Genomic DNA, 25222 nt, shown 5'->3' with positions numbered 1-25222 from the left:
GGTCACGTAGCTGATGAGTGGCTGAGTGGGGTGTGCCCAGCTGCACCTGAAACTACTACCCTGCATTCCCCTCCATAAAATATAAGCTCTTTTAAAAAAAAAAAAAAAAAATATATATATATATATATATATATATATATATGGCCCCCTACTGGGAGGGATCGAGCCCGAAACCTGGCCATGTGCCCTTGGCCGGAATCGAACCTGGGACCCTTTAGTCTGCAGGCCAACGCTCTATCTACTGAGCCAAAGCGGCTAGGGCTAAAATAGAAGCTCTTGAAGGAGGAGGGGCTCTTGGTGACATCAGCCCTTAATCTTGGCAGAGAAAAGGGAGTTCACACAAAGCTCAGGCCTTTCTCTGATGGGAAGGGTCCTCCAGAGAGATATCAGCAGATGAAGCCAAGATGGGCAGGGCCTGCCAACTGCCACAAGCACCTTGAAAACCCATCTTTTGCCCATTTACATTGTTTGCTTCCCTTGTCCCAGCTGCCCTGCCCAGATGGCACCCACAGCAGCCAGGGCACCAGCCAGCCTCAGCCCACACAGCCTCAGCAGCTGCCATCGCAAGACTCGGGCGCCCTGCTGAGACAGGCAGTCTGGCCTCTCCGTTCTCCTGTTCATGGCTTTTCCTCCTCCTAGTAAACCAAGAACCTCTGCAACTCACCTTTCAACAGCAGTGATTCAGTGTTTCTCAAGGTTTTTGTGTGTTTTTTAAATAAGACATGCCTTTTATTTTAACAAATCGAACATGAGACTCACACCCCTCCCCCGCCAGAGTTCGTGATGGCTTACGCTCCCATGTTCTTGTCCAGAGACTATCCTCTGTGCATCCTCAAGGCAGCGACAATCTACGTCATAAAGAGAGCTAACAGCTGCGGAGCGTTCCAAGTGGGACACTGTGTTAACTACGACATAGACGTTTCTTAGTTAATCTTTATAATAATCCTGCAAAACATGTGTCATATCACCTCTGTTTCCCAGATAAAGAATGTAAGCCTTAGAACACAGGATCACAACAGGGCAGGTGGCTTGACCCAGGGTCTCAATGCTTGAGTCCTGTTCTTTTAACCATAACACCATGGTTCTCAACCAGGGTGGTTTTACACTCACACACTCACATACACACACACGGGACATGTGGCAATGTCTTGGAACATTTTGAGTTGTCACAAGAGCGTATGGGATCTCCTGGCATCTCGGGGGAGAGGGCAGGGGTGTTGCTGAGCATCCTACAGGGCAGAGCCCACCCCCACAGCAGAATGACTGCGCCCAGTCAGTAGTGCCGAGGTTGCGAATCTCTGCTGAAGCCCTGGATGCTGAGCTACCTGTTCCGTTTGTACTGTGAACACAGTAGTTACTATGGTACCAGGACGGTGAATATGCTTGGTAAAGCGCCGTGCCCATCCCTCACTCCACAGTTCTCCCATGAGCAGGGCCGCATAGCGCTCCACGCCCCACTTTGACAATCCCTGGGTGTGACGTTGTCACAATCACTGCGTCCCTTCAGCAGCAGAGGTAGAGTCGGTCTCAGGTCTCTTCCTGGTGAAGTCCCATTTCTGTGCGGTCCCAGGCCAGGCCTCAGTGGCCCCGGACGGACGTGGAGAGGCAGGCGGCGCTCAGTGCACTGCTGGCTGTGGCGCTCAGACCACGCCAGCCCTCCTTCCTCCTCTTCCCTCTCTTCCTCTCCCACCGCCAGCGCCCTCCTCCGTAGCTGGAGGCTCCTTCCAGGAGAGCAGCCTGACACGCTGCAGGCTGCAGTGAAAGGAAAGAAGAGGAACTTTTAAAATCATATGAAATGTGGGGAAGTCATGATGTCAACTGCTCGGTTCACCTGCTCCCCGTGTCCCCGTTCTGTTCCCTGGTGGCACCTGCTGCCCTCTCCCCAAGTCTGTGGGATGGGAAACCCCAAATCACCACACGGGACCGAGATAGAAAGCAGTTCCGGATGCCGGGTGCCGTGGCTGGCGTCTTCAGCACCAGGCCAGGCATGGCTCGCCAGGCAGGGGGTGGTGCCCAAGGGCCCAGTGGCCAGGTGCTGGCGAAGGACAGGACCTGCTCCCAGCTGGGCAGGCAGGAGCCTGCTTTCTGGCCTGGGAGGCACAGGGCCTCTGCCTTCTGTCTGTCAGGTTAACCAGGATTTGAAGGCTCCCTCTGTGGTCTGGGGGATCCCCTGTCCCCCTGCATCCTCTCTGAGCCTGAGATTCCTCCTTTAAAAAATGAGAATTACTATACCTACTCTTAGGGGGTTCAGGAAACTCCGATGAAGTCGGATATGTACAACTGCCAGCACCTTGCCCTGCCCCCCGGTAAATATTCAAAAGGGTGCCTCTTGGGAAATACCAATGGGGAAAGCTCAGAGGACAGGACTTGGCGCAGTGGTGGCATGGGGGGGGGGGGGGTATGGGGTGGACAGTGATGGGGTGAAGTAGGGTGCCGTAGTGGCTTTGGTTAGTGAGGACTTGCGTACCTGGGGCTAGGCTAGGGCAGTGTGTGCCTGAGCCCATTTTGTAGGGTGGGTCTGTTCTTACTCCTGACAGCCTTCCTCCCTCTTCCCTGCCTCATCTTCCTCTGTAGCACTTAGCACCCTGAGGCATAGGACATTTAGTACTTATTTTGTTTCCTTTTCCCTCCCTCGTTGCCACAGCCGCTGGTGCTGCTGGACACATAGTAGGTATTTGGTAATCTGACCCAGGGTCAGCATTCATAAAATATTTGTTGAGTGAATGAGCCTCCATTTTACAGATGAGAAAACAGAATCTTAGATCAAGAGATTTGCCCAAGACCACACGCGGCTGCTGATGGCACAGTGCCTCCCGCAGGTCGGGCAGCCAGGAGTGGTGGCCACGGGAAAGGTCTGCGTGGCTCCCAGGCTCACCAGCTGACAGCAGCAGGGCTCGTGTGGGCTCGGAGCTTGGGGAGCACGGCTTGAGCTCTGCGACCGCTGCCCTGGGTGCTCAGACCCCCTGTGAGCTCCAGCTATTTCAGCCACGAAACAGCTCAGAATAACTTAGTACGAGATTGGGGGAGGGTGGGTGTTCTTTGCCGCGCCTCCCAATGTCCCCGAAATGATAGACTTTGTGCTTAATATCCTTGTCCCCGGCTCCGTTTCCGCCCCAGAGAAAGTGTCTTACGTTTAGTTCTCGGGGGTGGGGGCGGGGGGGGGGGGGTGGTAGACCAAGGTGGAGAGGGGGACGCTCCCAACGTGTCCCATGTAATTTTATCGTCTTCTGGAATTACAAACAAAAAATAGTTCTTAAAAAATTAAAAAGCTCTAAAGTTACAAAACCGTTTTTAAAAATTGCAAAATTATAAAACCTTCTGTACAAATTGAGATTGCCCCATAATTTCCTTCTATGCCCTATTAGGTGACTGTTTCTTTGGTGTTTGTCTCTGGGCAAATAAAAAAGTTAAGACACGGACAGATCTATAATTACAAACAAACAGTGACCCTACCGTTTCGCAGTTGCCTTTTTTGCTGAGAGTACACCGGTCCTTCCCCCCCTGCTGGCGCACATCCCTCCTGTTCATCGGATGCTGCAGTGTTTCATCAGCCTCTTGCTGGACACTGGATTTTTCCCAGAGTTTTCACTGTTGAAATCTGTGTTTCGTTGAGCACCTTTTTATGTGAGTTTATGTGCTTGTTCGCGGTTTTCTGTAGCAGAAATCCCTAGGGGTGGGATTTCTGGGACAGGGGATATGCACATGGCAGGTGTCTATAGGTGCTCCCCAATGGCCGCCTCCAGGTTGTACATTTGTGTACTTCATCGGAAGACGGGGGCTCTGAGCTGGGCACTTGGTAGGGGCAAGTCCTGCTTGCGGGCCGGGACTGCACAGCCTGCCCAGTGTGGACAGCCCCCGGCTCTGACATCGTAGGGTTTGGAGTGCTCAGAGAGCAGAGAACAGCCCTGATGGCCTACGAGCTGGAACCACACCAAGTCAAATGCCCGCCTCTCTGCCAGGCTCCAGCAGCCTGGCGGGTTCCTCAGGTGCCAGCCATCTGGACAGTTTCCAGGGGAGCGCGGCTGCCATGCTCCCTGGCTGGGCTGGCACAGGGACCACACTGCGTGACGGGGCCTGGGAATTAAGTCATCAGTCTTCACCAGCCAAGATCTGGCGGGAAAGGTAGCAAACTGTCCTGGAAACCCTGCGTCGGACAGAGGCTCAGGGCTTGGCGGGTCACAGAGCCCTCGCACCTGGCTTGGCGCTGGTGAGACGGTGACGTAACACACGGCTTTCAGACTCCGAATTCCAAGGTCGCCTGCGAGTGAGGGAGCCGGTGCTGGGGACCTGTTTCCTTATCCGCTTTCTCGTGACTTCAGAGCAGTGGGTTTTCATTTTTACAGGCACCAAAACCAATGAAGAATTTAAGTGCGAATTCTTGAGCCCCGTTCCCAGAAGTTCTGATGCAGTCAGTCTAGGACAGGAACCAGGAACCTGCATTTAAACAAGCCCTGGCCGGTGTTGCTCAGTGGTTGGGTGTCAGGTTCCATTCCTGGTCAGGGCACATGCCTGGGTTGCAGGCTCAGTCCCCGCTAGGGGGCAAGCAGGAGGCAGCTGATTGATGTGTCTCTCTCCCTCCCCCTTCTTCTCGCCCTAAAAATCAGTCAACAAAAACAGATTAAAAGAAATGAAAAAGCCCTGAGCTCTATTCTACACTGAGCCTTGGCCATTCCGGTATGACTTCCTGGGACAACGACAGAGTAGCAGGTCAGGACGAATGAAAGATGACCAAGTAGACAAATCTTGAGTTTAGGTTTCTCTCTTTTTCTTCACATCAACAAACGGTACCCCTAAATGTCCCCTGACTGTCTGAGGACCCCCCAAGTGTTTTCATGTCTGACCACTCTGGCAGCACCCTGTACCTCTCCTCTCTCCCCCCGGCACCATTGCCTCGGATTGGCTCTGTTCTGGTGCCTGTGCAATATTCCACACTGACGGGAGAGTGGAAGGTGTCTGTCTTGGGTCATAGAATCAAAGTCACAGACTCTCACAGAAGTGAGTGGACGCGAGAAAGGTATAAACTTGCAGCTATAAAATAAATAAATCCCGGGGATGTAATGTACAGTTAGCGGCTATAGTTAATGGCACTGAATTGTATATTTGAACGTGGCTAAGAAGATAGAGAACAAATATTGCAACCGTGTGTGGTGATGGATGCTGAGTAGGCGTGCTGTGGTGATCATTTTCCAACATATGCAAATAGCAACTCTTTGTCTTATAAACCTGAAACTGATATAATGGTATATGTCGAGTATGTCTCAATAAAGAAAATTTGGGAGACCACCCTCTACTCCAGCCGTGGGCAAACTACGGCCCGCGGGCTGGATCCGGCCCGTTTGAAATGAATAAAACTAAAAAAAAAAAGACCGTACCCTTTTATGTAACGATGTTTACTTTGAATTTATATTAGTTCACACAAACACTCCATCCATGCTTTTGTTCCGGCCCTCCGGTCCAGTTTAAGAACCCATTGTGGCCCTCCAGTCAAAAAGTTTGCCCACCCCTGCTCTATTCCCTCCCCCACGCCCCCAAAAAATGTAGACTCTCAGCTGGGAGAAGCTGGGAGAGGCTCTGGTGGAGAATCTGGAGGGGAGAGGAGCTGAGGCTCAGAGCAGAGAAGATTTATTCGGGATCTTTGCAGGAGAGTGGAGACTCTAGGTCCCTTGCTATCCAGGCCAATTACAGATGCTCCTTGACTTACAATGGGGTTACATCCCAGTAAACCTGTAATAAGTTGAAAATATTGCCCTAACCGGTTTGGCTCAGTGGATAGAGCATAGGCCTGCAGACTGAAGGGTCCCAGGTTCGATTCCAATCAAGGGCATGTACCTTGGTTGTGGGCACGTACCTTGGTTGCGGTCACATCCCCAGTAAGAGGTGTGCAGGAGGCAGCTGATCGATGTTTTTCTCTCATCGATGTTTCTAACTCTCTATCCCTCTCTTTTCCTCTCTGTAAAAAAATCAGTAAAATATTTTTTTTTAAAAACAGAAAAAGAAAATATCGTTAAGCCCAAATGCATTTAGTACCTCACTGTAGCGTGCGGTTGTTTCCTCTCAGGATCACGTGCGGGAGTGGGAGCTGGGCCCGCAGCTGCTGCTGCCCAGCATCATGAGAACATCCCACCACATACCACCAGGCCGGGGAAGATCTAAACTCAGAGTTTGGAGTATGGTTTCTACTGAGTGCAAATAGCTTTTGCACCATTGTAAAGTCGCAGAATCTTAAGTCAAGCCATCATAAGTCAGGGGCTGTCTGTACTTTTCCCACTACTATGGTAAACACAGTTTATAGGAAATATACAGTCCGTGGGATTTCACAAATGAAAATTAAAGATTGGACTAAGGTGAGAGGTGAGTATTGGTGAGTGTTCCTCGGCATCTGCAAGGGTTCAGGAAGTCCCTGTTCATGACGCCATTAATGCCGGGTTCTTGTTCCGGTGTTAAGAAGGGTTCAGCAATCTGGAAAAGGGGCTGTGTGTAACTTAAGGAGAGTCCAAAGACAAAATATAATTTTGAAAGGCATTTGGGGGTCAGAGGAGCCTAGTTAAAGAAACTAAGATCTCGTCTCAGGACCCCATGCTTTTTATTAACACAAATTGTCCTGAGGCGAGGCAGAGATAAACACTTCAAAGGGTCAGGTTTGTATACAGAATCCATTGTCAGAATGGGGACAATTAGCCTACGGCTGTTCAGGTGTTTGGCCAGTAGGAGGCAATAACATGTAGATTAAGATGCCATGAGCTGTCTGGCAGCAAGCAATCATCCCTTTTCAGGTTTGGGGAAATGCCTTTAGCCATTCCCAACAGGTGACAACATATGTGACTCAGCCCTTGTTGAGTCCCCAAGTTCCATCAACCTTTCGGTGAAACTCTTGCAATTATGACATACTGGAACTGGCTTCCGGCAGGTGAGGGCCCTGTCTGGTGGGACCAGGACCAGGGTCAGGCCACCGCCATGGGTACATAATTGAAAGAAAAACCCATTAGCCAAGATAAGCAATATTTCAATGCAGTGTTTTAAGAAGCAAAATTCATGCCAACATCTATGTTTAACAAAATGTCAAATTTGTAAATAAAGTCAGGGTCAGTTTTATTCATTATCCCATTTTGTGTAAGGCTCCAGCCTCACTGGGCGTGGCCCTGGCACAGTGACAGGAACAGACGTGGTAAGCAGATATGTTCAGATTCTAATAGGAATCAATGTTCAGCCAGTATTCATTCCCCAAAATGTGTCCTTTTGAGTCAGGGTGGATCTGGTTGGGGATGGGGTTCTATTGTCAAAACATGGGAAACAGCGCATGTTCTCTTCCTGGAAATTCCTGCTGCGCCGAAGCAGTGGAAAGTTTTGGAATGTCCTTCAGCAGCTGCCAAACTTACTGGCCTGCAGAATTATTTTCTCATGACTCAGAGGGGAAATTTGGAGACTTTCCTTACCTCCCAGGCTGGTTCCTATGGGGTGCAGGGTGGGAGGAGAAAGCAATCGCCTTTGGAGGATGCTGGATGCTCAGCTCCTCCCAGCCTAGCAGCTGCTCCTCCATCTGTGCGGACCGTGCACCTGGCCGAGCCCGTGCTGCCTCAGGAAGGCGGGTGAAGGGCACAGCCGTCTGGGGCAGGAGCCAGAGCTGGGAGCAAGTTTCCATGGCCGGGTCAATGCCTGTGCTTTCCAAGAACCCAAGTCCCGGCTTCGCTGGTACCTTGTCAAGCAGGGGATCGGTTTGTGGCAGTTCTGGTGTTGAGACAAGAAGGAGAAAACAGGATGGACACACTTCCTTCTCTCGTTCTAAGGTTTGCTGGCTCCTGGGCCGAGGTCTGGGGCTGGTGCCAGCTCAGATACAGCCCCCTAGATGGCCTCTGTGATCACAACTTCCTGGATGCCATCATGAGGAACAAGCAATGCCAGGTGTTCTCTCCAGATCTGGGAGCTAAAGGAAAGCACCCCATTCCCTTGTGGTCTATGGGCAGCAACATCAGCATCTCCTGGGAGCTGTTAGAAACGCAGAGGCCGGGCCCACCCTGAGGCCTTTGCCCTGCCCTCTGGTCCAGCACTCCTGCCTCCTCCTTTCCCTCCTGCTCACAGCACTGAAGGAGCAGCAGAGCGCTGACAGAGCTGCTGTGCAACCTTGCAGTCCTTCCCGCTCTCTCTTACCCCCTCTAAACGTTGCACAGAATGCCTAGCAACATATATGACGCCACACAGAAAAGTGTTCAAAGGTGACGCATATGGTGAAGGACACTGACATGGCGCCTGACCTCGCTGCGCCGGCACCATCTGAACTCTGTGCGTTAACCCAAGGGATGCTCAGTCACCGGCACCCTAATGAGCAGGTTCTACCATCTCCGCTTTACAGATGAGGGTGCTGAGGCACGTGCGGCTCAGGGCCTTGTCAGGAGGCACAGCTGTCAGGCCGGGCTGGAGGGTGAGCTGCACAGCCTCACCTCTGCGCTGTCCCAGCTGCTTCATTCATCCTGCCCGCCAGTACCTGAGGGACACTCTCAAACCCACTCGGCCTAGACAAGTTCCCTCTGGTTCCCACTCCCTTCCCAGCCCTCCTCCCTGCCTCTCTCCTTCTGCTCACTCTCAGAGCACAGGAACTTTCTCTTTCTCTGGGCTCCTCTGCATCCTCTAGGTCTCACCCTGATGATCAGCAATGCGGTTCTTTGCCAACTCTGTGCCAAGGTAGAGCCAGTCTCAAACTCTCTCCAAGCCCTGCGTTTCCCACACCTTGTGACTACTGTCCCGACTGCGGTGTGTCTGTGCTGAGCCGGCCACATCTTCCCTGCGCGGTGCTGCGCCCTGTGGGGTGTCCCCCGAGGCCACGGAGCCTGGCCCTGGCAGGGCTGCGTCAAACTCTTTGAAGAAGCCAAGTCGGTGTCGGGGCCTGGCTGCCCCTCTGCATCCTGGGCAGCCTTTTAGCAAAGTTTCCTGAGGGAAGAGGTGGGAGGCTGCGTGGACTCGGCTGGTGGACTGGGGAAAGCAGCGTGGGGTGGGTGTGCGCCCAGGACAGCTGGGTGGGCAGGCTTCAGCGGCCGGAGTGTTTGCGCATCCTTTCAGTGAGCAGTGGGCTGTGTAACAGCAGAGCCATAGGCCCTCAGAGGGAGCAGTCGCTGAAATTGACCTGCCTGTTTCTACAAGCATCGTGTCCTGGTTTGTCCCTTCACTCCCTTTCACGCTGCGTCTTTGTTGGGGTCACCATGTGCCAGGAAGTTGATGGAATGAGCAATTCCGTGATAGAAGGTGGGAGACCGTCAGACAGATCCGAGTTTTGGCCTCGACCAGGTTCGTCCTGGAGATTGTACGGGGTCAGTAGAGAAGCGATTTTAGTCCTGGTTTAAAGGCGAGTCCCTAGACCGAGTGCAGCTAGAACACAACGCCTTAGGGTGGGGAACCCAGAATCAGCCGTGGCCCTAGGAACCAGCTCCTTGCGAAAACTCTGATCTTCAGTTTGGGCCGGTCTCCTGCAGTGGGGAGGGGGGCGGGAAATCCTCCCTTGAGCCAGAGTGGGGGGGGCGGGGAGGGGAGAGGCGGGCGGAGCCTGGGGGTGGGGCTTAAGCAGAAGCACCCACACTCCTCAGCCCTCCCAGCCCTCCCAGCCCTCCCAGTGGCCGCTGACTGAAGGAAGCTGCTGCCAGCGCTCTTCCTGGGATCGCAGGAGCAGAGGGCAGACGTGTGACTACATGTACAACCACATGGTCACACAGGACCCTGGGCGGGCTGGACACTAGAGCAGGGAAGTAGGGAAGATGCATCCAGGGCTAGAGACTTAAAGCTCCACTGTGGCAGGGAAGTCAGGCGGCGCAGGCCTCCACCAGGGAGCTCTCCAAGCTCACCGAGGGGAGAGCAGGCTGTGGGTGGGTTTGTAGGGGAGTTGAGGAGAAAACCCCTGATTTTGGAGACACAGCCCACCCCAACAGTGGAGCACACTCATCCTTCCCTAGAGAGGCGCGCCCGCCCTGTCCGGATTAGGCCAGGTGGTGTTTGCGGGATGGAGTGGGGCACAGCCCTCAGCCGGGCTCAGCAGCGGCCTCAGCGTCAATCTGCTCATTGGTGGCTCTTGTCCCCCAAGGACATTTGGCAATGCCCTGGGACATCTGAGTTATCACAACTACAGAGCTTGTTACTATGACAAGTGGGGGAGGCCAGGGATGCCAAGCATCCTTCACAGCCGAGGGCAGCCCCACAGAGAATCATCCTGTCCTGATGCCAGTGGTGCTGAGGCTGAGAGACCTGAGTTAGTGTCTGAGGGTATGAGGCTGTGGTCTCCCGGAGCAGAAGCACCCTTAGTCGCAAAGGACATTTTCCTCGAAGCTCTGTGATCGGCATAGGTTCCTCCAGCCCCGAGGGCACTGCGCCCCCAGAGTGGTGCAGACGCAGATTCGGATCCTGCAAGATGTCACTGTGCTGGTCCACAGGCCTCACTTTGAGTAGCAAGGGGTTAGCGTGTGGTCACAGTCGCCCCCTTCCTTTCCTTCTCTGCAATGTGCATTCATTGCAGATCATTACAGAATCTGCTCTTTCCACCCCCGCCCCCAGCCTTCCCTGTCATACTCAGTTTGAACGATTCCATGCCCTGTCGCTGAAGAACATGTGGTGGTTAAACTCCACTGCCCAGACAACAGCTGCTCTCCAGCTGTTGCCAATTTGGAATTCAGGGTGCTGATCGTATCAATTGACTTAATTGGAAAAAGGATCCCAAGGGACTTGATCAAAGTGCCCCCACACACTTAAGAAAGCTAGTCCCTCAAAGGCATGTTTGGGTTGGCCTGGGACACTCCCGCAGTGTGGAGGTCATGGCTCTGGGGATGCCCACGCTTCACAGACATTCCTGTTCTAAACCAGAGGTTGGCTGTTCCTAGAAGGGACCAGATGGCAAATATCTGACACTTTGCAGCTCAGACCGTCTCGGTCACAGCTACTCACTTCTGCGCTGTGTCAGAGAGGCAGCCACAGGCAGTGTGCAAATGAATGGATATAGTTTAGTTGTGTCCCAATAAAACTTTATTTACAAAAACAATTAAGGAGCTGGACTTGACCCATGAGCCATATTTCTCAATATCCTATTCTGAACAGTTCCTGTTTATCCACTCTCTGCTTCAGCCCCCCAAAAACAAAGTCCCATAGGGAACCCTTAGTGGAAGGAGCGGAATCCTTAGCGTGAGTGGTTAATGTCTAAAGGACAGAGGTGAGCAGGTACCATTTCTCTTACCGCACAGAAATGTGGGTGTGTCTTTTAAGTTGACAGAAAATCAACTCCGGCTTCCTATGCCAGTTGTTTTTTTGTTCTTGATGTTTTTGGAGGAGTAGAAGTGGAATAAATAAACAAGAAACAGAAAGGTGTACCTTTAAGTCCGTGCATTCTTCTCGCTAGCCTTGAGCTCCTGGCTTCTGCTCTTAGAACAAACGGGGGGGAGGGGACACGGCACAAATTGCCTTTCCCTTCCCTCAGACCACAGCATCCTTTGAAAGCCTGGATTTTCCTTGCTGTCCTGGCTTCTGTGAGACCTGTGTGCAGGGCGGGGACACTGTTAGGCCGCAATCTGCTGTTGCTACAGCGCCCTGGCTGCTGACAGTTTAACCACAGAGTCACAGGCTGAGTGCAATACTGACCGCTCCTTGTTGGCCGAGGCCTGTGGCCTCTACGGGTGTCTGGACATTTGTGTAGCTTTTGGCCACACTGACCCCTGGGATAAGGATGAATCAAATCTAGGCCTTCACTCCACAGTCTCCATCTAGCACCTCGCACAAAGCCTGGCATTATTTGGAGAGAAAAAAGGCCTCTTTGTCTACTAATAGGACAGAGTTCCACTTGAGAGGAGAGCCACCTGGCATCTGTGTTCACGCTGCCGGGGGATATTCTGCGGGGACCCCGATAAGGCGGTCAGACTGTGGGCTGCAGCCAGAGCTCTCTGGGGAACTGGGTTCGCAGTCTCCACGTCCCCGGCAACCCTGTGCTGCTGCACACATACTAGTACACGCTCGCACACACCCATCGTGGCGCAGGCAGCGGGGAAAGAAACGTGCATTCATTACAGGATCACAGAGTGGCATTTGGGAGCCCCATTTGGTTGGACTCTATTGATTTGCAGCGTTTTGACAAATGGAATAAAGAGTTGAGTTTCATCTGGGTGGAGGAATAATCCCCGACTGCAGTTTGGAGGCACAAATTATTTTAACAGTGGTTCATCCGTGGTGAACATTGCCATGTGTGGGGGCCTGTGTGGGTCGTGTTTCTCAGATTCGTTCATCCCTGTCATCGTGCATTCATCAAGTATTTGGTGTAAAATTCTTGGGACATGCTGTCTTTTGCTGAGGACTTTAAGGCCCTGCACACTTCCTTCCTGCATAGTGAATCCAGGAATGGGGGCTAGCAAGCAGGAGCCAGCCCCTGCCCCCTTGCGGCTTATGGACTAGCCAAGTAGACGGAAAGGAAATAAAAACTGTACAGATACATTACAGCTGTGATGGGTCTCAAAAAGGGAAGGTCCGTATCTCCTCATCTAATAACCACGACAGTTTTCAATCTCCGATGCTGCTGTTGTGCCCATTTTGCAGATGCATCTCAAGAGGTTCAAAAGCTGCCCGAGTCACCCAGCCAGGAAGTGGCTCTCTCTCCACTTGTGCTCAGAGCGAGAGAGAGGAAGGGGTGTTTAGCAAAGTGAGGGGTGAACTGTGATACTCCAGTTCCATCTTGGGGCCGTGGCACCTTTTCACTTAAACAGAGCTCCAGAGCTTTGATTACTGAGACAAAACATTTTTTGTAGATGGAGGAGCTAACTATAAATCACGTGTTCTTCAACTTTAAAATTGGAGAAGCCCCAGACGGTGGGCCGTGCGATGAACCGCGGCTGACAGTGAGATTGACAGGTGCGGCGGTGGTGTTTTGTTCCTCTCGGTTGGCGTCCCACCATCTGAATCACAATCCGTTGCTCTTAGGTCTGGTCCACTCCAGGTCAGGGGGTGGTGGCTTCTTCCTGGCGGTGGGTAGTGTGAGGGGTCATTGATCTCAACTCCACAAATATTTCCTGAGCACCAGTGTGCTGCCAGGAAAGTGCAGTGAGCACGAGAAAAAGACCCCTTTCCCACGGGCATTCATTCAGCTGCAGACATACACACACACTGAGGAAAGTAAGTCAGGACCGCGGCCTTCCGAAGGGTCAGGTACTGCAGCGAGACTGGGTGGTGGGGAACAACCTCACTACTTTAGAAAGAGCGAGCTCGGCAGGCACCATGGAAGAGGTGACATTTACCTGAGGCCCTTGGTTAGAGGAAGTCAGCTTTGCAAAAGGGAGAGTTTTCAAAGGGGCTGGAGGAGGAGGGAGAGTGTAAGTGAGGCTGAACAGGGGGAACGAGGAGCACCGTTTAGCCAGTGGTTGTGGGGCGACAGAGGGCCTTGCGTTCCGCATAAGGACTCTGGGTTTTGCCACAGAGCCACCCTGTTGAGAAGCAAGTACACAATTATTGCTCGCCTATCGGCCATTTTATTCATGCCCTGTGTGCAAGAAGCCCCTAAAAAAAGTTCTGAGTTAATAAATGAGAACAGACAGAGCAGGTAGCATTTCCAATTTCACCACACAACCGCTGGGGGAAGAGCTTAGGTGTAGGTAACACTGAGTGGGCCCTGGCCTTGCGCACGGGCCCCCTGTTCTTCCAGAGCGGGTGGGCTAAGGGCATCCCCAAGTCCCAGGACACAGGCCCATAGAGGGGAGGGCAGCACCCTCCAGAGGAACTGACACTGCCTGTCTCCACTGTTACCTCCTCAGTGAGACCTGAATCTCTGCAGCCGCAGGACGTTCTCACAAGTGCTTGACTTCAGAGTGTATAGAAGACGGGTTCAGGAGAACAGCATGTCTGGGAATGTGTAGTATTTGCTAGATTGTTAATGCTGAGCCTAATTCCACGCCAGAGCGTGAGTAGACAGCTGCGCAGAGATCAGTGCGCCTGCCTGTAGAGCTTTTGCTCCTACATGCGATCTTTGAAGATTTTCTCTCCTTACTGAAGTTGATCCACTCACAGGACTCATTATCATCTCAGGTTTCTACCTCTTCTCTCCGCCTTCAGATGGGGAAGGTTCTGGGAGCGATGGTGATGTGTACGCCAGAGCTAAGCAGCTGGGGAAGCGGGAGTTGGCGGACTCACCTCCTCTTGCCTGACAGTTACTCCAGTAATGAAATAAAAAATAGATGGATGACTGGACGGTGTGTTTGTCAGAATACTTTCTTGTTTTAATATGTTATCGATTTCAGACAGAGAGATAGAAACACCAATGATGAGAGAGAAACTTGGATCAGCTGCCTCCTGCTTGCCCCCTACTGGGTGATTGAGCCTGCAACCGGGCATGTGCTCTAACCAGGAATGGAACCGTGACTTCCTGGTTCCTGGATTGACACTCAACCTCTGAGCCACACTGGCTGAGCCATGATACTTTCTTAACAGACATATCCGACATTTAAATTTGGCTCTTTAATGAGAGCATTGCTTTAAGTATAACTTACATAAGGTAAAGCGAACAAGTGTTAAAATTACACCTCAGAAAATTTTACATATGCCTGTCCTTTTATAACCACCACCCAGATCTAGATACAGAACATTTTCAGTGCCCTTGGGGTTCCCCTTATTTTCCTCCCCCCCTCCCCCCACTATTCTGACCTCTGTCACCATAGATAGCCTTAGCCTGATCTTGAACTTCATATAAATGGAATCATACACTGCATTCTCTTTTTTTGTCTCAATTCCTGTGGGATTCATCAATATTGGTGGGTGTAGTCATTCATTCTATTGATATGTAGTATCCCCTAGTGTCATGGTTTCTCAGCTGTGGCATTACTGACATTGTGAGCTGGAAAATTCTTTCTTGTGGGGACTGCCCTGTGCAGTGTAGGGTATTTAGCAGCATCTCTCTAGCGTCTACCCAGTAGGGGCAAGTAGCACCTCCCAAGCCCCGTAATTTCCCTTGGAATTGAAAACCACTGTGTCACATAAATATACCACAATTTTAAAGAAGCTAGAGGCCCGAAGCACGAATTTGTGCACAGGTGGGGTCCGACCACCTGCCCCATTGGGGACCGGGCTGGCCGGGGGAAGGGGCTGTGGGAGGTTGGCCGGCTGTCCCTGCTCCCAATAGGGCCAGTTGGCTGGCCGCAGTGCACGTCATAGCGACCGATCATTCTGGTTGTTCAGGTTGCTTGGCTTTTATATATATACATAGATAATTTTGAACTTAGTGAAAAGTTGCAGAAATTGGACAAATAATAGACACAGTATGTTCTTTACCTAGAGTCATCTACTGTTAATATTTTGCTCCATTTTAAAAATCATTTTCTCTCTCTTGCCCACACACAATTTATTTTTGGACTGTTGGAGAGCAAGTTGCATTCACCTTGGCCATTTGCCACTGTGACTTCCACGTGTATTTCCCAAGAATAAGGATCGTCTCCAACACTATCATAACTATCCACTAACCACAATTAGTGTACCACAATACACTTATCATTGCCGATGTCCCAGTTTTTGTCAGTTGATCAGCAGTCATCCTTTATAGCATATATCTTTGCTGCAGAACAGTTTCCAGTCCAGGCTCAGGCAGTGTCTGCCATGGTTCCTTAGTATCCTTCGGTCTAGAAAACCTTTCTTAGTCTTGCTGATACTGAATTTTGTAAAGAATACAATCTATTTTCTTCTTAATAGAACATTCCTCCTTTGGATGTTTGTCTAATCGTACTTCTGAATTCATCCAGGATATGTATTCTTTTTTTTGTAATATATTTTATTGATTTTTTACAGAGAGGAAGGCAGAGGGATAGAGAGTTAGAAACATCGATGAGAGAGAAACATCGATCAGCCGCCTCCTGCACACCTCCTACTGGGGATGTGCCCACAACCAAGGTACATGCCCTTGACCGGAATAGAACCTGGGACCTTTCAGTCTGCAGGCTGACGCTCTATCCACTGAGCCAAACCGGTCAGGGCCAGGATATGTATTCTTGACTGGAACACTGTGTAAGTCATAGTGTGTGCCTCTTAGAACATCCTATTTAGAGGCACATGAAGTCCAGTTGCACCTCGTCAGTGATGTTAAGTTTGATCTCCACTGCATAGTTACTAAAGTTCCCCTTACAGGTAATAAGCAATATGGGGGGAGACACTTACTAACACGGAAATAACCTGCCACCCCCATCAAATTCTCCCCCGAAACTTAGCATACTTTCTCTTGCATGAACCAGCCTTTACAGGGGATGGTTACAAACCCAGCACTCCTGTCTGCACTCCCTTGGAGCATTCTGTATACAAGAGCCCACTCCTTCCCCCTTTTCTTTATTGATGCTTTTATCTGTTGTCAGTGTGGACTTATGTGTTCCTGTTTGTTCAGTGGTTTATAAGTCATTACTGTTTTAAATTTATAATGTTCAAGTTGCTCAGCTTTGGCTAGTGGCAACCCTTGAAGTTGGCCCTGTGTCCTTCTGACAAACTCCCATCACTTTTTATCTCTAACACTTCCTTACTGTTTGGCATAACATGATGTTCCAGACTCATCTCTTCCCTTCCCTTCTCCTGTCCTAGAATTGGCCATTTCTCCAGAGTCCTAGCCCTTTTAATGGGAAGGCTAGAAAGTACCACAATTTATTTATCCTTTTCCTGTTAATGAAAGATTGAGTTGTTTCTTGTTCTGGGCTCTTCTAAAGAAAGCTTCTCTGAATACCCTTGTGCACTTTTTAGACTCATAAGTGGATTTCTGTTGGATATGTAATCAGAAGTCGTGATGGAAAGTCATAGAATCTCCTATACCCAACAGAAATGAGTAAGTCCATAAAAAAGGACACATTCAAAGCAGCCTTTTCACAGTGTGTGTGTGTGTGTGTGGCTTTAGTAGATATTGATAAGCAGTTTTTCAAAATGCTCATAATATTCATTTATCAGGGAGCAGAAGCAAGTTGTTAGCCTCAGTAAATGAGGAGGAGTAATCATGGTAGGGTCATAATGGGCCTTAGCAATCCAAAGACATGTTGTCTGTGACCAGAAAAGGCATAATGGCTGATCCTTTCAATAGATAGATAATGAGCCCAGCCTGTGTGGCTCAATAGTTTAGCATCAACCTATGAACCAGGAGGTCACGGTTCGATTCCTGGTCAGGGCACATGCCCAGGTTGTGGGCTTGATCCCCAGTAGGGAGCATGCAGGAGGCAGCCGATCAATGATTCCCTCTCAGCATTGATGTTTCTATCTCTCCCTCTCTGAAGTCAATAGATAGATAGGTAGGTAGGTAGGTAGGTAGATAGATAGATAGATAGATAGATAGATAGATAATGAGTGAGAAATGATGGGATTTTGCCACCTGGTCCATTCTTAAGTTTCTCTTTAGATTGCTGCTTTATGACGGGCAGAATGGAAGTGAGTGAAGTCAGGAATCTCCCATGACCTTCAAAATGGTTTTTATGTCAGTACTACCAGCGACAGCACTTAGGGGATGCAAGTCCACTGCTAGGAGCCCCTGCTGTTAGCATAAGGGTCACTGCTTTGTTGTAAAAAGTGCCTCCCTGGGGAAGGACTGTCCCCGAGTCCCACTCACATCTTCGGGCTGTGGGGGGCCCTTTAGAACCTGGAGCACTCATTTACCAAACAGTCTGGGGAAGTGCATGTCCCTCTGTCTACACCCAGGGAGGCGTTCGTTTTCAAGACATGTGAGGGACATCAGGCAGATGAGGGAACTGCTGGAAGCTGACAGGGGACTGAGCTGGCCCAGCATCATGGGACTAGAGTCCAGGCTCAGTTTTTGCCAGGAAGTGCGTGGGCATGGCCCGCCTCTAAAGGTTCCTGGGCCAAAATACCCGCCCTCGGTGCTGTCTGACCACTGGACTCACAGAGGCCCTGGGAGCGCTGTGGAGAGTGAAATTCTAAACAGAGCAGCAGCGCACACCAGATGCCCAAGATGAGCCTCTGCAGGAAATTAACGGGTCAAGCGTGTCTGCGGATGCATCTCCGCCGGGGTCCCTAGGTGGGCACTGCCCGCGGCGGGTGGGGAGAGCCCTCCTGCACCCTTTCCCGGCAGCCTCTGCGTGTCCACTGCACGGCCACACGCAGCGACCCTGAGTGATGAGCACTCAGATGCCCCCCAGCCACCGTGGCCCCCTTTCCCGCCCGTATTAACCTCCAGGGCCCTGTCCTCTCCCCGCAGGCCTCTCCGCGGACGGCGGCGCCAAGCGCCAGGAGCACCTGTCGCGGTTCTCCATGCCCGACCTCAGCAAGGACTCGGGCATGAACGTGTCGGAGAAGCTGAGCACCATGGGCACCCTCAACTCGTCCGTGCAGTTCCGCAGCGCCGAGTCCGTGCGCAGCCTGCTGTCGGCGCAGCAGTACCAGGACATGGAGGGCGGCCTGCACCAGCTCGGCGCCCCGCTCGGCTACCGGGACCGGCCCGCCCGCGGCCGGATGCATCAGAGCTTCGACTTCGACCCGGGCGTGGCGGGCAGCCAGCTGCCGGGGCCGGACGCGCGGATCCAGCCCATGAGCGAACGCACGCGGAGGCGGAGCGCGTCCCGCGACGACCCCCGCCACTTCCGCCCGCACCGGTCGCGGCGGTCGCGCCGCTCGCGCTCCGACAACGCCCTGCACCTGGCCAGCGAGCGCGAGGCCGTGTCCCGCCTGAAGGAGCGGCCGCCGCTCCGGGCCCGCGAGGACTACGACCAGTTCCTGCGCCAGCGCAGCTTCCAGGAGAGCCTGGGCCAGGGCTCCCGCCGGGACCTGTACGGCCAGTGCCCCCGGACTGTGTCGGACCTGGCCTTGCAGAACGCCTTTGGGGAGCGCTGGGGACCCTACTTCGCCGAGTACGACTGGTGCTCCACCTGCTCCTCCTCCTCCGAGTCTGACAATGAGGGCTACTTCCTGGGGGAGCCCATCCCCCAGCCCGCCCGCCTGCGCTACGTCACGAGCGACGAGCTCCTGCACAAGTACAGCTCCTACGGCCTCCCCAAGTCGTCCACGCTGGGCGGCCGGGGGCAGCTGCACAGCAGGAAAAGACAGAAGAGCAAGAACTGTATCATTTCTTAACCCGGTCGGGGTCAGGGGGTCGGGGAAGATGGGAGCTGAGAATGTAAATTCAGAAACTTGCACTGTTTTTTCTTTGAAAGCGCTTTTGAGGGTGGTTCCTGGGGGAGGAGACGGGGCGTGCTCTCGGTGGAGGAAGGCGAGGTTACAGGTTGACGCGGCTGGTAGCCCCAGTTCTCGGCATGTTGACTATGATTTGCACATTTCACTTTGGAAACGCTCTAGACGGCGTGGCGGCCGGGGTTGGTCACCTCGGTGTGTGCAGTTGCCACTCATCAGATGGCAAATTGCTTCCTTGCTCGCTTGTATCCTCTCTGGTTCTCTTCCTTTTAGGACCCCTTTTCCAGTAAGTAATTTGTTTATTAGCCAGGACCCAAGACTAAGTTATTTACATGTCCATTGTAAATGCAATGTAAATGAGAGTTCTGATAAAATATTTTTGTATTTTGTAATATCAAAGGAATTTCTATATGGTAGGACTCAGCGCAACCCGCATGCCATCCGCATCGTCTTTGTGTAGTATTCCGAGTGGCCAGGACCACCCCCTTTTTCTTTTTTCTATACAAATTTGTTACATGTCAGTGAGACTTTTTTCAAAGGCGTTTATTCAATTTGGCTTTTTGTGGCGAAAAAATAACAATGATTCTATCCAAAGCATTTTACGCTCTAGTCCATCTTAAGGAGCCGTCCTTAAGTCCACTCCCACCCTCAGTAGGATGTATTCTCTACGAAGTGGTAGTCGTTTATTTAATAGCAAACATAACCTTTGCCCATCAGAGAAACCAATCAGTGTCAGTCAAGTTCCGCGAGAAGCGCCATCCCTGCTGGGAAGCTTGAAGCTGCTCACGATTGATCTCTTTCTTGGGGAAAACACAGTGACTGTGAGTGGTGCCGTTGTGTGACGTCAGCATGATGTTGTTTTGAATGTGGCATTATTTTCCGGTGCTCATGTTTCCTGGATTGTATTACCCGCTTTCCTTTGCCAAGGCAGATGGAACAGCTGCCTTAGCCTGACAACCGGTTGTCCTCGGTGCAAATGAACTTGGGCCTTAGGATTTAGGGGCAGACGGGTTCCGACGGGGCTTTGGGAGAGGAGGTGTGTCCTAGATTGTACGTCATGCGTGGAGAAGGAATGAGGCGATTTGAAAACAGAAAGCCGGGCAAGGGTGGTAGAACTGACGGAGAATAGGAAGCAAGGCCAAGGCGAAGAAGAACTTCTGGAAATGAAGTAGAGGAGCGGTGACGGCCGGCTTGACGAGCCCCCAGTGCTTGAGGAAGTAATTCTGTTTAACGCCCTCCCTATCCAGAGTCTCTGGGTCACCCAGGAAGGTTGAGCTGCTCAGGAGGCGTCAGTGTAAAGGCCTTGAAAAGCAGATGTTGTTGAAAGAAGGATTTCCATTGTGAACTTAGGGGACCCTTGGTCAGACTGAAAATGGGCTCAGAAGTGAATTTGCTTCAAGAAGACATTTAACGGTTGTATTGTTTATAGTAAAATAAAACTCCCTACCCTTGCTTCAGTTAAAAATGAAGCGCTTGCTTTTCCCCCCATTCTCCTCCTCCCCTTAATGGATTGTGGCGGTTGAACTAACCCGTCGCAGGACCCACCTTTAGTGAGACGTTCTGTCCATGTGCTACACGGTATATCTCAGTGGCCCTCTGCCATGGTGAGGTGAGCGTGGTCTCTTTTCAATACAGTAGTTAATATTTTCTAGTATTTTTCATGGAGAGAATGTGAAACGCGGCTTTTCAGACCCCATGCCAAATGGGCCTGGGGAAAGGAAGGCTGTACGGGATGTCGAAATGGCGCTCCATTCAGGATGTATTAAAATAATTTGCTTTTCAGGTATTAATATGACATTTGTCATTGTCACTGATTTTTTTAAAAAGCAATACAAGTGTTGGTTGTGGCTGTTTTCCGCATGCTATCTTCATATCTAAATGCTTCCTTAAGTATCCGAGCCTCGGAGAATTACTCTATTACGTTTGTATAGTAAGTCTGTAAACTGCTTGGCAAACTGATTTTAAGAAATAATGTGCAACATCACATGACTAAAGTGGCAGGTTTCTGGTAGAAATTGGACAAGTCCAATTGGGATTTTCGAGTTCCTTGATTGATGAGAATAAAAAGGCGTTTTGGAAAAAGGGAAAAAGGAGATGACTTAACCTAGCAGAAAGCTGGACACAAAGTCTGTCCTCTGTGGCCCGGGACCCAGGGAAGGAAATTCTCCTGGTAAACATTGCCTACTACCTCCATCCTTCTCAGAGCACCTCTTGCATCTCCCAGATGAGGCTTTACCCCATCAGCAGAAAGAAAAAGGTGGCCTAGAAACTGACACTTAACTAGTGTCCAAAGGAATTGAAGGAATGAGCAATTTGCCATCTTGTTACCTAGAGAGCACCCGGCAGCGGAACTGCTCAGAGCTGGATGTGTAGTAGATAGAAGCCTCAGGGTCAGACTGTCTGCAGGCGAGGTCCCCTCCATCGGTTCCAGCTGGCAGAGGTCTTCCCACGCACATGCAGCGGGCGCCTTACAGCGAATGCTGAGGAGGATGGCTACATCCCCGCCATGATGGTGAAGGCCCAGAGAGAGCACGGTGTTATTGTGCTGGGAGTTCCACCAGTTGGTGACAACTTACATGCAACATCCCAGAATCCCACTCCCCAAAATTCAGTGCATTCTTTTCTGAGGCAAGAGCTTAGGGGTGCTTAGCTGATTCCTCCATCATAACACCTATCTCTTCTTGGTCAAGTTTCCCTGTGAGTGAGGCCTACGCTCACCTCTTTCTAGATCATTATTTCATCTTCAATAGACTGTTTCTATCAAAGTAATCTTTTCCCAGTTTCCCCTCTGCTCTCATGCCTTAGGGTTTTGTTTGTTTGTTTTCCTACCTCTCCCCATATTAGTCCTCTTCTTGTCTTTAGGTTAACACAGCAGCATTAGGGTACAGTTCATGTCCTGCTTGCTGCTCAATTCAGTGGCATCAGAACTGGCTCCCTCCCAAGAAGTGGAAGTCATTGATTGTCCTGGATGGCCCTGCCAATGCACCACCCGTGATACTGTGGACAGGCTTCTTAGCAGGCTGGTGGCATTGAGCGTGGCATTCAGGTACCCCTTCTTCTGGCATATAGTTCTGGGATCTCTACCAAGTGTGAAGGTGGTGAGCTGAGGGAAACCAGAACTGTGCTTCTTGGTTTGGCACATGTTCACAAATGGAGAATCCCCAGTGCTGTTAGTTCCACAGCTTCTCTCTGTATTCATCTTGTGTTCTCCAGTCCTCCCTTTCCACCACAGTCAGCTCAGTGGCCGAGCAGTTTTGTACATCGACTGTGGGACCTGAGGCTGCTCTTTCTCATTCTCCTTTCGGTAGGACGCTCCTGCCCTGCATCAAGATTCCTCTTCCTTCTCCTGCAGCAGCTTCCTGCTTCTGGGGTCCCACGAGCCATGGTGGAGTTCAGGTGGGGCAGTGATGGCGTATACGTCGCATATACTCTGCCACCTGGGCAGGTATAACCAATATGCACTGTGTACTTTTTGGAGAACATGGATACAGCCTCAAAAATCCATGACACTCCGGACAGCCAGAACCAGTTGGTCAGAATTGATCTTATTTGTCTGATAACAAAACTTATTTATGAACTGACTTCTGTCTTTCTACTCTGGGCTTCTTTATCATTAGGCAAAAACAGCCACTTAGGAGGCATCATTCATAAATAATTGTGAGAGTCCAATTCCCATGCCCTCAGATTGTGGATGCTAACAGGAGCTGACTTCTTTAGGCGAAATGAAGACAAATCTCTTTGGCTTTCTTTTCCCTTCTCGTGTTCTTGGACAAGCGTTATAGTCAGCCCCTGTTGGTCCTACTGCAGAGGTCAGATAAGAGTTCATCCTTGTCTTCATCTAACCCACCTTCTAACAAGAGATAACACAAATATTTAAATTCCAAGGAGAAGTGCTCTTTGTGTGTTTCTAACAGAACCCAGATGCTAACACCTAAGAAGGAGAATCTATAAAAAGGGAAGTAGGAGATGGAACCAGCTATCTGAATATTTCATGCCAGAAGAGTTGCTGTTAGCAACTGTTTAGCACCTTCAGGGCTTTGACGTGGGCTCTGGACAGCAGGTCTTCCCACCCACATGCAGCCGGGCGCCTTACAGAAGCGTAGCATTCCAGGTGTAGCTCAGCCAGGCCTCGTCTGCCGATTTGGAAGGCAGTCCCATGCCCCCTTTGGAGGTATATATACCTCTCTAAGCACTAGAGAAGTAGAAATGAAGGGAGTTTTGCCTTGTCCCCAGTGGTTGGTCCCTCTGGGACCTGGCAGATACGAACACTTGATTGTCCGACCACTTGGAAGCAGTCACCATGGTCAGGATCAAGAAAGGATTTGATTCTTTTTCCATTTTCTCATAAGAGTAGCCCAGACAACACAACACTCATAAAACATGACTCACTGTTGGGAGCTATACTGTTTATAGGCTGACTTCCTGCTGACAAAACTAGCTTTCCTCGAGGGGAATACAAAGGAGGGAGAAGCTCCCATAGTGTCGGGAAAACATTTCTGTGATTCTGATATGATGAACCCATAAGAAAGGAAAAAAAATTACCTATCCTGAGAGTTTTCTGTGATATCCCTTCACCCTACTGGGTATTTGGCCATTGATGTTCAGTAGGTCACTGACCAAGCTTTAATAAATTTTTTGGACAGAGTTACTCACCAGTAAGGTCTGTTCTCAAGCCTTTCTGATGATTTCCATATTTTCCCATAAAGCATTTTGGTTCTATTTATGGACCCTGACATACTCTGTGGCCTACAAGTCCTCCATTTTCCTTAGCAAATTAGGACTTGGGCATTTTCCCTCTCCTAAACACATTCTTTCCCGCACAGGATCGCTTTGCCCATCTCCTACTTTCATTCCAAGTATAGACGAAGCCTCGGAGGGCCTGAGGAGGCGAGGCAGGCCAGTGTGCTGTGTGTGAGCGTCGCGCGCTGTTTGTTAAGAAGGCCTGCAGCAGGCCTTTGGTGCAGGCTCTGCCAGAGACTGTGGTGAACACTTTGCTTGAGATCCTGTACAATGGATATGCTGTTTTACTGATGTCTGTAATACATTTGTAAACTTCCAATAAAATTTGAATAAAAGAAATGTTGCCATTTCTCCCTCGCTTTCCAGATTTTTGAAACACTTTGCCTTTGAGCATCTCAACAGAAAAGGGAGAAACTGCACATGGCCGGGTGAGATTCACTATGAAAGATGAGCCTGACTGTGTACATCAGAATGTGTCCTCTTCAGCCTTTTCGACTTTGGGGCCAGTTCTCTGTGACAGAGGACTGTCCTGTGCTTTGTGGGATGTTTAATAACGTCTCTGACCTCCACCCGCAGATGCCAGTAGCACCCCTCCCCCTGAATTGTGAGAACCAAAGTGTCTCCATACATCACACCAATTAGGATGATGACTAGTTAAAAAAACAACAGCTAGAAGATAACAAGTGTGGGCGAGGATGTGAACAAAATGGGTACCCTCGCACACTTTGGGTGGGAATATAAAGTGTCACAGCCTCTGCAGAAAACACGGCGTTCCTCAACATCTTTAAATAGAATTACCATATGATCCAGCAAGTCTGCTTCTGGATATATATCCACATAATTGAAAGCACAGCCTCAAAAAGATATTTGTACACCCATGTTCATATCAGTGTTATTCACAACTAGCTAAAAAGATGGAAGCAAACTTAATAGCCATCAGTGGATGGATAGATAAATAAAATGTGATATATACATTCAATGGATGAACCTTGAGGACCTGAAGATACATGAATTAAGCCAGTCACAAAGAGACAAATACTGTATAATTCCATTTATAGGAGGCACCTAGAATAGCCAAATTCATAAGAAAGGTTGAATGGTGGTTGTCCAGGGCTGGGGGGAGAGCCAAATGGGGAATTGTGTAATGGGTATAGAATTTTTTTCAAGATAAAAATTATGAAAATTGCACAACAATGTGAATGTACTTAACACTATTGAACTTTACATTAAAATGATAAAATTTTATGTTGTCTTAATTTTTAAATATGTTTTTATTGATTTCAGAGAGAGGAATGGAGAGGGAGAGAGAGCTAGAAACATCAATGAGGTAGCACCTCACACCTGCCAGAATGGCTACCATCAATAAATCAACAGACTGCATGTGCTG

General features: G+C 50.3%; 1 protein-coding gene across 3 annotated transcripts in view; it reads left to right on the top strand.

Annotated features, from left to right (window-relative positions):
• The window catches only part of PRICKLE2 (prickle planar cell polarity protein 2), a 319261-nt gene extending 294257 nt beyond the window's left edge, over positions 1-25004 (top strand). For all 3 annotated transcript variants that reach the window (XM_070390927.1, XM_070390930.1, XM_070390928.1), the window contains one exon: positions 18167-25004. In XM_070390927.1, the coding sequence (XP_070247028.1) occupies positions 18167-19038 (872 nt within the window). In that variant the 3' untranslated portion in view covers positions 19039-25004. The remainder of the gene's footprint in view (positions 1-18166) is intronic.
• The last annotated feature ends 218 nt before the right edge of the window (positions 25005-25222 follow it).

This window comes from Myotis yumanensis, unplaced genomic scaffold (genome assembly GCF_028538775.1).
Source record: "Myotis yumanensis isolate MYYU_CA2020_CCGP unplaced genomic scaffold, mMyoYum1.0.hap1 SCAF_14, whole genome shotgun sequence".
NCBI classification, from domain to species: domain Eukaryota; kingdom Metazoa; phylum Chordata; class Mammalia; order Chiroptera; family Vespertilionidae; genus Myotis; species Myotis yumanensis.
Note: the sequence above shows the minus strand (reverse complement) of the source record. Positions and strands in the feature narration are given on the sequence as shown.